Source organism: Benincasa hispida, chromosome 8 (genome assembly GCF_009727055.1).
Source record: "Benincasa hispida cultivar B227 chromosome 8, ASM972705v1, whole genome shotgun sequence".
Taxonomy (NCBI): Eukaryota; Viridiplantae; Streptophyta; class Magnoliopsida; order Cucurbitales; family Cucurbitaceae; genus Benincasa; species Benincasa hispida.
Window position 1 is genome coordinate 55,989,449 of NC_052356.1, and position 16,199 is coordinate 56,005,647.

At 33.8% G+C, this 16,199-nt stretch overlaps 1 protein-coding gene and 1 long non-coding RNA gene across 2 annotated transcripts in view; one reads left to right on the forward strand and one right to left on the reverse strand.

The window, feature by feature from the left end:
• The window catches only part of LOC120082833 (chaperone protein DnaJ), an 84,342-nt gene extending 76,154 nt beyond the window's left edge, over nucleotides 1–8,188 (forward strand). Inside the window, exons 8-11 of the mRNA XM_039038165.1 lie at nucleotides 1,583–1,743; nucleotides 5,933–6,009; nucleotides 6,512–6,626; nucleotides 7,825–8,188. Coding sequence (XP_038894093.1) covers nucleotides 1,583–1,743; nucleotides 5,933–6,009; nucleotides 6,512–6,626; nucleotides 7,825–8,008 — 537 coding nt within the window. The 3' untranslated portion in view covers nucleotides 8,009–8,188. The remainder of the gene's footprint in view (nucleotides 1–1,582; nucleotides 1,744–5,932; nucleotides 6,010–6,511; nucleotides 6,627–7,824) is intronic.
• Nucleotides 6,834–8,351, reverse strand: LOC120082834. The gene is made up of 2 exons (XR_005483294.1): nucleotides 8,232–8,351; nucleotides 6,834–7,445 (listed from the first exon to the last, which is right to left on the reverse strand). It is a non-coding gene; the product is annotated as an uncharacterized LOC120082834 (long non-coding RNA).
• Between the last annotated feature and the right edge of the window lie 7,848 nt (nucleotides 8,352–16,199).

A 16,199-nucleotide genomic window follows, 5' to 3' on the forward strand; every position in this document is an offset into this window, starting at 1 on the left:
ATTTGCTAGTTTCCTTGTATTTTCCAACAAGTGTCTTTAATGTGACCCAATTATGACAATGATCACACCACGGTCTTTCTTTGCATGGCCATCATTGAATAATTGGGAGTTGCCTCTAACAGCAAGAGCAATTGGATCATTTTGGTGGTCTAGTTGGGAAATGAGAGCAGATCCATTTAAAATAGGAGGAAGTTCAATTGGTCCTATCATTACTTGCTTTCAACTCTCTTCCCTACGAACTTCATTAAAAACTTCTCGTAGACTAGGTAATGATTTAGTACCAAGAATTCTACGGCGAACATCATGTTGTTTGAGATCTTGAAGCGTGGTCTCGATCTGGAAGAGTTCAGTAGTATTTTCTTTATTAGGGAAAATGTCTTAAGCAGCATCCCAGATCTATTTGGTAGTTGAAAATAGAAGAAAATTTTCTCCAAGCTTAGTGGTCATGGAGTTGATTAACCAACTCATAACTTGATTGTTTTGTGGGCCCTCCATTTGCAAAATTTTGGATCCTCTACTTTGGGTGAGTTGCTTTACGCAATTATATAGTCTTCTCGTCCATGACTGTACATGAACATCATCACGGATTGTGACCAGTAAAGGTAGTTGTGGTCTTTGAGTTTGTGACATGTTATCTGTGGATTATTACTCTCAATGGTAGTTTGTAATTCTGATCCTGACATTAGAAAACAAATGAGAGTGAAAAAGCAAAGGGGAAAAATTGCTTTCTGGTGTACGACAATAGTGGTGCTAATGGTAGAAGTGGCAGAAGGTGGCAAAAATAGTAGCAGTGATCAATGATGAATGAGGACTACGATGTCAATGACTAAAACCCTAAAAGATGGCAACTTAGGGTTTCTGAGGTGGCGGCTGGATGCAAGATTCATTTTTGTGGTAAGTGGCGGCAAGATCTGAGGATGACTTCGCTTGTGGGTAACGATGGCGATGAGGTTTGCGTGAGTGATGGCGGCTTTGTCTAAGGATAGCGATGGAGACAGCATGATTGGAGATCAACAAAGATGGTGTGCTAATTTGACATCCTTTTTGTCTGTGATCAGTGTCAAGGAGCACGTACTAGATTCGGGGCGAGGCTTGTCTGTGGAAGAAGGTAAGTCCAACGATGGCAGCTAGGTTTTTTCCCTTTAGAAAAAAGTCAAGTCTTTGATACCATGGAGCTATGTATGAGAGAATGGTATTTCTTATTATTGAGAGGTGAGAAAACCCTCACATTTACACAAAAGCGTTCTTAATTAAAGACCATGAATTATGCAATCAATATAAATATTTATGGAAATAAAATATACAAGGAAACAATCTTATCAATTCCTAATTTACAATGAAGACAAGTAAGCTTGATTTTCTTCCCTAAGGACCAAAATAGTTACTTTTTAAAGACAAAAATAGACCGTTTAAAAATACAAGGATAAAAATATCTTTGTTTTTGTCTTTTTTAATTTGATTTTCTTCCCTAAGAAGCATGCTTACTAAAATGCTTTGCAGTATATTTTAGAGGAATGCAGTTTCTATCGACATGAACCAAAAGTTATGAGTTCTTTGCACCTACAACGTGAAATTTCTTTAGGTTGAAACTGTTGAAGGCTTGAAAGACCTCCAAATACCTGCTGGTGTTCAACCAGGGGATAGAGTTAGATTGCCATGCCTGGGGATTCCAGATATAAATAAACCTTCTGTTCGTGGTGATCATCTGTTTATCGTGAATGTTCAGATTCCAAAACGCATCAGGTCCAGCTTTTACCATTATGATTTATTCCCCCCCCCCACCCCCATATAAGTGTATGCGGAGATAACTAGGGAATAGTCTCTTTTAATTTTATCAATGAAAAGTTTACCCCTAGTTATTATTATTATAATTATTTTTAAAATGGATATGAAACGTTTCATTGATAAAATGAAAAGAGACTATTGCCCTAGTTATTATCTCTACATTTATCATGTATATATTTGTGTCCAGGCTAGCGGATGAGAGTTATGTGCTAGGAACTGCAAGTTTCAGAATCCCTAGCCCACCCAGAAAGAACTAACAAAGTTGAAAAGTGTTTTTAAAGCGCAAGTTGCACTTTAAGGCAACAAGCTCTTTAATCGCCTCAAGGGGAGAGGCAACCAAAAAACGTTGCCCGACTAAAGCAAGGTGCACTTAGAAAAAATTAATAAATTCTTAAATCACCAATTGATCCAAAAGCTTAAGCTTGTGGATGAAGGTAAATTTAATATAATATCTAACACTCCCCTTCACTCGTGGGCTTGAAAATGAAGAAGACCCAACAAGTGGAAATCAATACTAAATGGGGAGGAAACAACATTGTAGGGACTTGAACCCAGTAGTACATCATGAAGCAACCTGCTCTAATACCATCTTAAATCACCAATTGATCCAAAAGCTTAAGCTTGTGGATGAAGGTAAATTTAATAGAATATCTAACATAAATAAATATTATTTTTACAATTATTGATAAAAGAAAATACATAGATTTTAAAATGTTAAAATATTAAAATATTAACAAAATTATTAAGAACTAAAATAAAAATTAACTAAAACAATATGAGAAAGAAATATATATTTGGAAAAAGAAATAGAAATAGAAATGATTTTAAATAGGTAAAAATTAGTTCTTTGAGTAATGGGGAAGAAATTTTGCCATTTGACAGTTTGGTTGGCATGCAGCCAAAATTACTTTAATGCTGGCAGCCAACCCTTCATTTCTCTTCAAGGAAATGTAAAAAATAAAATAACAGTTCTTCTTCCCTTCTGATTTTCGACCCCTCTTCTTCTTTCTTTGCTTCATTTTTTAAAAACAACCGATGGATGGCCTGATGGGTAAACAAAAAGATGACTTCAACTTTTTTCTACTACTTGTGCTATTCTTTTTCTTCATTTCTTCTTCCTTCGGTTTTTCTTGACTTCTTGCTTAAATCTTGATTCTTGATATTAAAGAAGAAAGTTTGAAGAAAGCATAAAACTAGAAAACTGGAAGAAAAAAAAAAAAAAAAGAGCGCCTGTATCGCCTTGAACATATAAAGGCGCAAAAGGCGAGGCCCCATTGAAGGTGCTCGCCCAAGGTACTTGTAAGGCGGTATGGCCTCTTATCGCCTCGCCTCTTGCCTAAGGTGAGCGCCTGGCTGCGCCTCAACAACACTGGTTGAAAAAGAGTTGAAAGAATGTGAGAAACAAGATTTAAAAGTCTCAAAGCTCCTTTTGGACTGCCCTCACCCCCTGAATGCTCCTCTTTCTCTTCCTTTTCCTTTTTCTATCTTTTTGTCCTTTTTTCTTATTTTTAACAAAGTTAAAGGAGCTTGCCTCTATTGATAGAACTTAAGATCTGTACGAACAATTAGGAGTATTTCAATGCCAAAATATACCAGTTTGAAATCCAATGATTACGATAATCAAAGATCAATGACATCAAATTTCAAATTTGCGTCCAGGTATACATCTGACAGGTTGTGCTTTTTCCATCCGTCATCCGTAAGCCTTCTGACAGTTGCTTAACCTCTTAAAATTTCACCATTAAATGCATCGGCTTCCTCACCTCCTTGGATGGCTTTAAGTCTTTCTTTGGGGGGGGGTGGGGGGCATTCATTGGCAAGGTGTCTTTTCTGTTTTTTCTTTTTTTCTTTTTCCTTTTTAAAGGATATCACACTTTTCATTAAGAGAATAAAAAGAGACTAATATTCTAGAATACAAGGATAACAAAAAAGCAGATAAAAAAAACCAAAAGTAACCAATCAGTAAATAAAATACATAAGAGAAAGATAAATAATCAATAAGGAAGAATGAGGCTCTCCCGGCTACAATTAATATCTTGAATAGAGAACCCTTTAAATCATCTGGTAAAAGAACACCAAGAGGAAGACTTTAAGCGAGTTGTATCAAAAGTTGTAAAACATGAACGAGCTTCCCCTGAAAAATACCTTGATATCATTCCATCCATAACTCAGTGAGAATGACTTTGCTGCATTAGTCCAAAGAGAATAAGTCTTCAAGTTCAAAACCGATCCACATGGAAACTGCAGAACATTATCACGCATTTTATTTGTGAAAAGTCAATGAATACCAAAGATGGAGAATAATTTGAGCCAGCAACATCGACAGTAAGAAAAATCGTAGAAAATAAAATGGTTTTTACAATGTCATTTTTTTTTCACTAAAAGGTTTGTTCTCTGTGTTGGGCAAATGGAGATTATCTCAGCCAAGAGTAGTTCTATCATATGGGTTAGAAAGTTTTTTAGAATTACCATTTTCCGAACCTTTGGCACTCGTTCTGTTCTTGTATTGAAACTCCTTTTTCTTGCCCAATTGGTTTGTTGTTGAATAACTTCCTTACATAAGAGATTTGGTGGCTTCGTTTGTGCTTCTTTTTTGAACTTATTCCTGCCTCTCCCAAATGTTTCTTCTATAGTAAGTTCGTACACAAGTTTGATGTTGTCTTACCCCTCAATTTTATTTGCCAAAGTAATTGCATCACCAAAATAAGCAGGGGGATGGAGATCTAACTCTGCCTCCATAGGTGTGATCTCAATCCAAAAAAATTCTAGGTCGAGGCATTCTAATACCAACTTTGATACATTCAAGTTCACAAAACTTCACAAAATTCTTTGTTAACCGATAAAATAATACAACAGCCTACGACTGAATAAATAAGCTACTAAACTAATCAACCAAACAAAGTAACCATTTAACCAACCAACTTTAACCGCATGGTAAATGGTTTACTAACCAAATGAATACACGACCAATGCAGTAAAACAAGTACCATAAACGGTTAAAGAAAATAACAATAAGAAAGAGCAAAGATCCTACATCAGATACCCAAAATTACTTCCTCATCCTTTTTAGCTACAGAGATTAATTTTCCCATCACTTGGGTTATTGAGGAGAGGATTACTAATTTTAATTTCTTTTGCCTATTCTTGCAGTATGGTAGACAAATTTATTATAAGTTAAATTACCAGATTAGTTCTTCCGTTTAAGTTTGTGTTTATTTGGTCTATGTTCTTTCAACAATATCCTAGGTTCCTGAACTTTTAATTTTATGCCAAATAGGTCCCTAAACCTTAAAATGTATCTTATAGATTCTTAAACCTTCAATTTTATGTCCATTATGTTCCTAAATTCTAAAAAGTGTCTAATAGATCATTAGACTTTTAATTTATGTCCAATAGATTCCTAAATTTTTCAATTTTTCAATTTTATATATGATGGGTCATTGTCTATTCCACATATATATCTTTTTGAATTCATGTATATACTAAACATAAAATTTTAATTTTAAGGTTCAACTTTATATCTAATAGATCAGTTATCAAATTAATTTTTTCGTAAAAAATTTGAATATATCGAGGATATATTAGATATAAATCTAAATTTTAGACTTATTAGACACAAAATTAAAATTCTAGGGATCTATAGACACTTTTGAAAGATCATGGATCAAATAGGCTCAAACTTGAAAATTCATGGAGTAAACTTAATATCTTATGTATTAGTTGTTTTTAATGTATGCTTTTTCAAGTTTGTTGAAAGATAATATTGTTCTATGACGGACTCTCAACTCTGAATTTATACTGTTATAATAGATTTTTTTTACAAAAAATTAATTTAATTAATTTATTTATTTTTGGGGTAAGTAACGGTCAGTATATTAATTAAGAAATTTTATTAGTGTATAAAGTTTTTGTTCATGGATCATCAATGCCTACGTTAACCAGAAAGATTATCTTCAGTTGGATACGCATTGATTTGGTTCTCTTTGTGCTTCAGTGTCATTGTAAACATAGTGACTTAGGATGTGCACTGCTGAAAAGCTATAGAATTACTGTCAGATATATTTGTTAATTAATCCTCTCTTCTTTCTTCAGTTACAAATAATATAATTTAGTTTTTTCTTTGGGTTTCATATTATGGTAAATGCAGTGACTCAGAACGCACAAAAATTAAAGAATTGGCATTACTCAAGGCATCTAATATGAATGATGAAGTTTACACTCATGGTACTGGACCACTAGTCATCATTTTCATTTTTGTCAATTAATTAACTGGTTTTAAAATCCTATTCAGCTTCTTAAATTTTCATAATGATAATCTTCTAGTCATACTTTCAAATATTCTATTTAGGTTTCTTAAACATTGAATAAAAACTCCTTTTGGTTCTTACCGTCCAAATAGTTCATTGCTTTTGTCATTAGAATTTTGTAATACATTTAATTGAAATCTTATATACCTATCGTATCAACTTGTGTTTTAGTCAAAGAAATTGGATTTGGTATATGTATATAACTCGAAGATAGATAGCCTATGATTTGCATTGAATGCAATATTAAAAAAGTTCAATGGCGACCATCAAATAGATTTTTATGGAAGTTGAATTACCAAAAGAGAGCTTTTTGAAGCGTGAGGAGCAAAACAAAATAAGTGTCGGTTGATTCCTAAATATGTTGTACTATGTTCCAGTGATAGTTACTGAATTTCATTTGAATTTTCATGCGATTCCAGGGATGCCTCAAGGAACGTTTGATAAATGTACACATGAAAATCAAGGAAATCTTGCTTCGAGCCAAGCAATTAAGCGCAACACTTCAATCTGGTCTTCAATCAAGCACTTCATTGGGTATTATTCAGTGAAGAGCCTTTCTAATTAATTACTAAGTACTGCTTTGCTTTCAGTGGTCTAACTGATTTTATTATTGAATTTAATCAATCATGCAATGTGCTTTGATTTGTGCTACTAAAGGATTAACACACAACTAAATGTCACAAATGGCAAGTCAATTACTAGCAAAGTAAAGAAAATATTCAAGGATGATCAACTCAAACATAATAAAAAAACATAAATTCAAATACATTCAAGAATCACAAGCGATGAGAATATAAATTACAAGTCCTCGCAACATGATTCAATAGGTTTCTTCCTCAACCCAAACTAGAAAGTACCCCTTAGTCTATACAAGTCTTCATCCTCAATGGATACAAATGTAGAGGGCAAAGATACAGCATAAAGATGTGAACATACAGAGAAAATAGAGGGAAAGTTGTGGGAATTTGGATGGAGGTTGTGTGATTTAATCTAGAGGCAAAAAGATGTATTTATAAAAGTATTGAAAGCGTCACAGCACTATGCCCCTTTAATTGCCGTCTTTCCATATATGTGATACCACTGTGACACTGTCCTGTTTTGAAGCTTGTCTTTGGCGCCTGGCACTGCAGTGAAGGGCCATCCACGGTCTTTTTCACCTCCTTTGACTTAATTTCTTCATTACGGCTTCCATTGATCCACCTAAACTCAATTTTTGCTCTAATGCTTGATTCTACCTTCTCTACATCCAAGTCCTACAAAATCATCTAATAAGCCCGTAAAATATGGGAATGAGTCCGAATTAAGCTGAGCAAGATAGCACATTTCAGGTGCTACCTTTTCCATGCCCACGACCTACAAAATCATCAAATAAACTCATAATACATAGGAATGAGCCTGAATTAAGCTGAGCAGGATAACAAATTTTAGAAGTTGGGATTGTCATTTTTTTGTGCCTTCATTGGGACCCACTTGAAAATTGGTGATGACTGGTATCACTCGTGAGACAATTAGTTGTGGAAATTGGTTGAGGCAGTTGTTTGCCAAAAGTTGAGTTATATTTTATTAGATGCAGTTTAATCTTCATAAAAGGCCTCCAGTTAAATGCCTTTGTTAAAATAATTACCATGTTTTTTCTTTATTGTTATTATAATATAAATTCCTCTTGTTTGGTTCTCAAGCGCTTGGCTTGAATTTATCTTAAAGCCCTAATGAGTTGCTCTTCTTTTCCCAGTAAAAGACAGCCCCGAGAAGGTTTTGCTTCGATTGGCGTGGAGATATCAAAACCGCCTTGTTGGAGGCATTTGAAGTTGCATTCTTCATACACAGACTCGCTGATAACGGTTTTAATAGTAACTTCACTCTTCTTGGTCGGGAGAAATTACTTCTGGACACTTGTACGAGGAAAATATCATTGACTCTGGAGCTAGAAGTTTTCATTGAGAGGTTCAAAATAAATATATTATAATCTTGAAAATTTAGGAGTTAAAAACTGGGAAGAACATTACCTTTATCGTTTATATATTATAAGATAAATCAGGAGAATTAAAAGGGGCATGGCCCTTTACTTCTTCGCACCTGCCTGAGATCCTATCATAGAACTAAAGGAGCGAAACTTTATTCGCGTGGTTGAAGGGTTACCTGAGTTTAATTTATCTTCATAATTGCTTGTAGTCGATACTGCGAGGGAGGGAGGGGGAGAGATGGAGGTATTATAGATCGGCCTGCCTAGTGCTGAGATGACATGAAGATGGAACCATTATTACCAAAAAAAAAAAAAAAAAACAAAACAAAAAAAACAAAAAAAGAAAAGAAAAGTCTAGTATTTGTCTAGTTTTCATTTAGACCCTATGTTTCAGAATATTCTGAAACATTTTAGTTTTTATGTTTGAGTATTATTTTAATTTACTCACTAATTTTAAAATATTGTTTTATCCTTGACATTTAACTTTTGCTTCAGTTTGATTTCTAGATTTTAAGATATATTTCAATTTTTTTTATTAAATATTCATTTCAATCTTTAATGTTTGAATCTATTAATTAATTTGAAATAATCATGAAGTAAAATTTTAGATTTATTTTAAGTAGTGATAAAAAAATAATTAAACTTAATTAATTATAATTCTTTTAAATTAGTTAATAAACATTAATATTAAAGATTGAACGTGGGTATTTAATGAAATTTGAGATTAAAACTATAAACCTTGAAACTTATGGATCCAAGTGAAATAAAACTCAAATCTCAAAGTGTAAAATTGTAATATTTTGAATTTAAGGACCAAACAAAATCTAGCCCCAAAATTTTAAGGTAAGAAGGTTTCTTTTCTTTTTTCTCTCTCTTAGAAGACTAATTTATGAGTTGCTATCAAAACCTAACCCTTTTTGAAGGGGGGAAATCGCAAATTACTTATTGAATCATAATCTTAACTGATTCATAGTATTTCCCAATTGAATAATTGTTTTAAAAATAAATGAAAACAAAACAGTTTCTTCATGCATTTTTCATTTGTTCAGTACTTAGGTCTATTTTTTTTAAAATTAAAAAAAAAGTAGAAAAGAAATATAATACATGATTAATATCGATGCCATTTTTGCAGTTATATATATATGTATGGGTCGAGCACAAAAATAGCTAATTTTAGGTGGTTGCATCTCAAAAATACCTATAATTTAGTTTATTTGCAAAATGCCTAATCTTTCATTTTAGTAGAATTTGTTGGATTTATTGTGACAAGAATATCTAACTTAAAGTTATGCTATTTTTTAGAAACTATTTTAATCCCTATAAAAAAAGGAGAACAAACAAAATCTTATTAAAATAAAATAACAACACTACACATGCAAAAATTTTAATTAAACTAACGAATTCTAATAAAGCAATCCCCACCCATTGCAATTTCAAATTCACACTAATTTCCCCACTTATCCTCGAGCTCATAAATATATATATGCATGTAGTATATATGTGTTAGTAAAAATGATGTTAGTATTACTGAGTATATATAGACACCCTATGGGAACTTATGTCGTGCATCTAAGCAAAAATGTGTATGGACAAAAATACATCTATATCACAAAAAATATATATATATATATGTACTAACTATCAAGTGGTAAATACATAGTCGAAAATTGCTGATCTCCCTAATTATCTCCAATCTCACAGACTTCTTAGAATCGACCAACGGGTAAATAAATGTCCGAAAAATCTTGTCTTATGGATGAATTTCAATGAAGTATATACGCATAAATACGTGTTACATTATAAATAACATGGAGTATATATGTAAAGTTATAATAATATTCAATAAAAATGGGATTATAATGGTATATACAAAACGATCTACAGGATCTATTTGGAGTTACAATGGTATATACATATCAGATTTTTTAATAATAATTGCATGCAAAAATTAAAATTAACCAACCTCAATGGTTTCATAGAGTGCATTCATCCATTTAAAATTCAAAACCCACCTTACCCTCCAATCTCAGACCCTAATAGAGAAACTCATCAAACCCTTTAGTTTGCTTCCAATACCATGATTGCAATTAGAATGTAGAACTTCTACTGATATTTTTCTAACAATTTGCACATAAGAGATGATGAAATGTGCAATGCCATGCCTGAAAATTTGCATAAGTTCCATTTGCTTCAATCAAGTAGAAGGCACAATTGAAGTAGGATTGAAGACAAGCAGATAATGTAACTTCACCAAAGGACACTATACTTTTCTCTCTTTCCTTCACCATGATCCACTGCATTTGTTTATGTTTTTTGTTGCCATTGATGAAAGAATCTTGTGGTATAGTAAGAGGATGAGCATATCATAAACAGAAAATGAGAAATCTCAATCATAAATATAAACAATATAAATAATAATATATTTATAAATATTTGTAGTATTCAATTGGTTTTGGGTTATACATAATATATATTATTCAAATCTTTTTGAAAATCTCTTACTTCTAATAGAAAAATCGTATTTCTATTGTCATGATATATCTGTTAGTAATTTGATATACAAGGATATAACTGGAAAAATAAATCACCGCTATTTTTTCCTAAAAATCTGGTAGGCAGTTTTACAATATTATCGACAATTTAGGCATATCTCAACATTGGGTATTTTAATAAGGCATTTCTTATAATTTCTCGATACATACATACACACACATACATATATACATTCATGCATACATACATAGATGAAAAAATCTAGGGTTGTTTACATATGTAGTAAAATGGTTCAAATTAATTACAAATATAGCAAAGTCTATAACAATTTACAAATATAGCAAAAATTTGCCCCAACCCAAGTAAAATGTCAAAAAGCCTATGCTCCAAGAAAATCCAAGCAGACTTGCTTCTCCCATCCATGATCACCATCTATCACTAGTAGACATTGATAGTCTACTATCATTATTTATCACCGATAGACATTAATAGACAATAATAGTTGAAAATCATCTAAAAATTCCTTCTATTTGATTTTTATTTAGATAAAATTTCACTTCATTTAATTAGATTTGATGTTGTTTATTAGTGATCTCCAGGATTTGAGTAAAAGAATAAGATTTGGAGCCAAAACAAGTCAAAATGGTCCAATATTGCATAATCAAGACAAGACCAAACTTTGAAAGTAGAGAAGAAAGAGGAAGAAAAGATGCCAAATTGCCCAAAAGGGTAGCGCTCGATGCTAAGAATAGAGTAAAGTGTTGCGAAAGGTTGTGAAGCACCATAGCGCTATCAAACGCGACGTTGTGCTACAAAAAAAAAAGGAAAAAAATGTACTATTGGAAATCTTTGCCTAGAGCGAGTGTTTTGATTGGTCGAAATCATCAAGTTTTGGAGTTTTTGAGGCCTAGATAGAGTGTTCTGAGCAGAGTATGGAGGTTTTGAATGTCGAATTGATTGGAGAACGTTGAAGTGTCAATTCCACCACGGAGACGAGGCCGAAACGCATGATTACGCTTTCCCTTCTCTATTATATCTTAGATTCTTCTTCATTTTGCATTCTAATTCTAGTTCTGTCTATGGAAGTCATGTTAGGCCAAATTCTCATTGTTCTAGGGTTAGATGGATTTTGTGCAATATTTATAAACACTTTTGTCAATCTTGAATTTAATTCACATTAATATTTTCTAGCAAGACCTTTCTTAATGCTTTTGAATGTTTGATCAATATTTGAATGATTTCATGATTTGAATCTTACTTTAACTAGTGGACTTTAGAAGAGCATGCATGTTAGAGTATCGTATGGATACAATTGAATAGGAAAACAATAAAGATTGTTGATGAAGAATTTCATGGGATGTTTGGCTCACCAACATGAGTTGAGTTGAGTTAGTATAATATACCAACTCAATGTTTGGTCCACCAACTTTAAATGTTGGTGGAGTTGAGTTGATATATTTTATCAACTCATCCCAACTCTCTTTTCTTTCAAATGTTTTCAATGGTTCCACCCATCGGCCACTGTCGGTGACTATCGCTGCCACACTTTGGGAACCAACTTCGGGCTTTGACAACCACCTTCGATCAAATCTTCAGCAACCAACTCCAACTAATAACTTTAGCCTCTAGTAACCACCTCCAGTGACAATTTCGATGACCAACTCCAACGACTACCTTTGCACGACCAACTTCAACAACCAATTTTAGGCTCCAGTAACCACCTCCGACAACAAACTCTTATGACTGAAGAAACAAAAGAGTGAGTGTCATAAATCCTCTCTCACCTATCAAATAATATTTATAATATCACAAACTAACAACTTATACTAACTAGTAGCACAAGTGGTAAGTTCGGGTCGAACCATAGGGAAGCACGGAAGATTAGTACTTGTAGATTAAATGATTGGAAATGCATAGAAAATAAATGACACGAAAGTAGAAATAGAAATGCAATTAAATGAAATAACCTAGCTTAGAGGATCGAAATTGCCAAATGTAACTTTGATCATCGAATTGTCTAAATATGATTTTACCTTCTTGACTATGCCCAACCCAATTGATTGAAAATCCAACCAATGGTCCTAATTACCCACTTAGTTAAGTTTGCTAGATGAATCTATACTAACCATGATTAACCAACCGCAATACACTTTAAGGCTTATGCTAGGATGAACATTTTATTTCCACCATCTAATTAAATATTCAATATGGTGTCTCATAGGTCAATACGAACAATAATCTTCATTATACACAACAAAAATGCAAGCCTATCTAACCTATTTCTTCTCAAGGATTATCCCACAATTACATGTCACATATTGCAAGTTAATTCAAAAGAATTCAAATCGTATAAAGTATTGGTGGTCAATCAGTAACAAAATCATGTCATTCATAAACAATAAAAATCAGAATGAAACCCATGGCCAAGATGAAATATTACATTCAAACAAAACTAATAAGATTTACGTTGTTCCAAAATCCTCTAAACTAGAAAATAGCTAGAACTTACCTTCCCATGGAAGTGGAGAGGATAAATTCCAACATGGCTCCATTAATTACATGAGAGAAAGGAAGAAAAATAAAAATTGAAGAGAGAAAAGTGGAAGAAATTCAGCTCGGGGCCGAATGGGAGGTGATTTGTCCTAAAAAAAATGAAGATTTATTTTATAGAGTCGCGACAGCTCTACAGCGCTAGGAATAGCATCGCGACACCCTTGCCACATAGTGTAGAGGGGGGTAAGGTAGCGCAGCAGCACCACGGGGCAGAGTCGCAGTGTTGCACCAAATTTGATGCTTTTGGGAAAAGCGTCGATCGTTGGCGCCGCAGTGCTGTACACTGCACCTCCAAGGGCATTTTTGTGATTTTGCCTCTTTTGAAGCCCAGATGCTCTTTTTGGCTCCCAACTAATCCAAATTAACCCCAAACGATTTGTAATGGTTGCTTTTACCTCCTAGGCACTTGAAAACTGTAAAAACACTAAGTAAACACATTAAACACAGTAACGACCTTAAATTAAATGGAGTGGGATAACACATTTTTTGTGCTATTAAATACTCCCAACTTAATTTTTCATCGTCCTCAAGCAAGATAGAATCACACATTGTCATAAAAATATGCTTGCTCAATCATATGGGCCATTACTCTGGTCTCAATAGTCTTCTAAATGTATGATTTGCAATAAAAAATGAAATCCGATCACAATCAAGTGAAACACATTTTAAAAATGATTCTAAACCTATTCATACATGAATGAGTCAAAAGCCCTACTAATTAAGTCCGCACAACTCGGAATGATTTTATAAGGTTCTCATTTCATTTTTCCTCTACTCTTGCTCGAAGGCTCAAGAGCTAAGCTTCCTAGACTCAATAATGCAATAACTTATTCTATTTTTTGTCTTTTTCTCATTTTTCTTACTTTACCAAAAGAGGAAACCTTATCTAGACACGCCATCTTCATTTTGGCTTGCCCACATGGGTTACGTGAAAGACATCTAACTATGAGCAAGATCTCCTAATTGTTAGGATTGGTGTCCTAATTCTCTCAAAGTCTCGTTTTTTTTTGTAAAGATACACATTATTTGATGAATAAAATAAATGTTATTTAATTCTGGCATTTACTCATATCCAATAAACAAAGCTCTTTGGTTATCTTATGTGAACTTAAGCATGTATATGTGATATACAAGTGGATCATGCCTTAAGTGATAACCTAAATAGGTCTGTAGTATAAGGATTAAGGTGGGATACTTGATCCGGGTGATACTACGGATACGGCCCGTTTTGTAGAGGTTTACAAGTGTTGTAAACTACTACAGATGGTAGATCCTGACCATTCATGTGGAGACGTGCGAGCGGAGGTGTCCTATACAAAGAGTTTGTATAAAACCTAGACCACGAGATGACCAGACTCTGTATATAACGCTATTGATACTAGAGACTTACATCTCACCTAAATGACCATAGGTGACACGACCTCAATCCTGAGTGTTTTGGGAACTCCTGCCTTTGAGGGTAGTCCTTTGATTAGTATGGGAGAGAATGGCCAGATTGCCAACTCAACATGCCTACCTTTTTGGGGACTTGTTTGATCTGGGAGATGGGAACTTAATCCACAAGATGGAATTCACTCATTTTCCGAAGCAGGGATAAGTAGAGAGATTGCTCCCTTAAGGGTTGATTCCGGGGCTTGAACATAATGGCCACAACTTCTCTTTGGAAGAGAGGACTCAGTTATAGTAGGACTATGACTTATATTCATTAGAGGGATCAGTGATATTTAAGAAGTTAGATGTAACTACAGGGGTATAACAGTTATTGGCCCAGCTGTACTTATAAGCGATTTGTGAAGGGTTGTCGCATTTCTGATTGGTTAAGATGGACACGTAGTATATCTGTGGTAAGGAGAGTTCAGCTATCGGTCTTTAATGGAATGCCTGGTAGTTAACGGATGGTGGATCCCGTGACTAACGAGTTTAGTCAGTTATTCACATACCGTTAGAGCTTCGAGCTATAGGTCCATGAGGTCCCTTTGGTAGCTCAATGGATTCAGTTGAGGATCAGTTCTTGGTGTTGATTTGAAATGTTCAAATTGACAAAAGGTATTTTGATTATATATGATATAATCGGTTTGGTGTATGAGATACATCTAGTGGAAGATTGATGTAAATGAGATTTACATTAGTACCATTGAAAAGAAAAAGAACTATGGTTTATATGTTTCATGAGATGAAATATTAAAACTATAGATTATAAATATAGTATGATAAGTTGCCAATTATATTATAATAATATTAATTATTGGATAATTATATTTTTTTCTTTAATAACCAATTGAGTGTGAGGTTATTGGTGGTTCATGGTAACCATGAGATAAAAGAAAAATGTTTTCCTAATTTTAGTAAGTTTTTTACAAAAGGTTGAAAAGTTGTTTTGAGTTTTTTTCTCTCGCAAAAAAGAAACTCACAGAAGCTTATCAAGTAAATACAGATTTACTAAGCGATAGCTTGAGCGAAGTAAACGATCGTGTAGTGTTTTGTAGCCGACAGACACTGAGCTAAACGATCGCTTAGCTTTTGCTAGACGATCGCTTAGCTTTAGCTAAATGAATGGGCATCGACCTATGCGATAGGTTTCTGTCTTCTCCCACTTTTCCCAATCATGTACATGATTGTTCATTCGTCCTTCTTCTGCCTCAATCTAAGTTCGAAACAAGCTCACCCTCTAGATTCTCACACCGAGAATACCAAGGTAACCTTCTTGATGGTTCTTACTCAACTCGACACCGTCAAGGTTCTATGGAGGTCGTTCGTGTTGCTGGAGTGTTCGTGACCGAGGCGATCGCAAATGACGAGAACGCGAAGTGTTTGTGCAGTGTTTCAGTCGTGTTGTTGAAGCATTCAAGGTTGCTGTATTTGAGCGTTCGTGAGTAAGGAGTGTGGAGACGAGTCAACAAACATTCGTAGCATTCTCATTGTTTATTTGATTGTTCATGCTGTAATTTCTATATTGATTGCATAACTATATGTTTTGTTTACGACTGTAATTTGTAATGTTCATTCATGATTGTAATTTGGAATGATCTATTTTTCGCTGTTCATGGAAATCTCGGATTCAATTTCCTTCACTAACAAGGTGTCGAAGCTTACTCGTT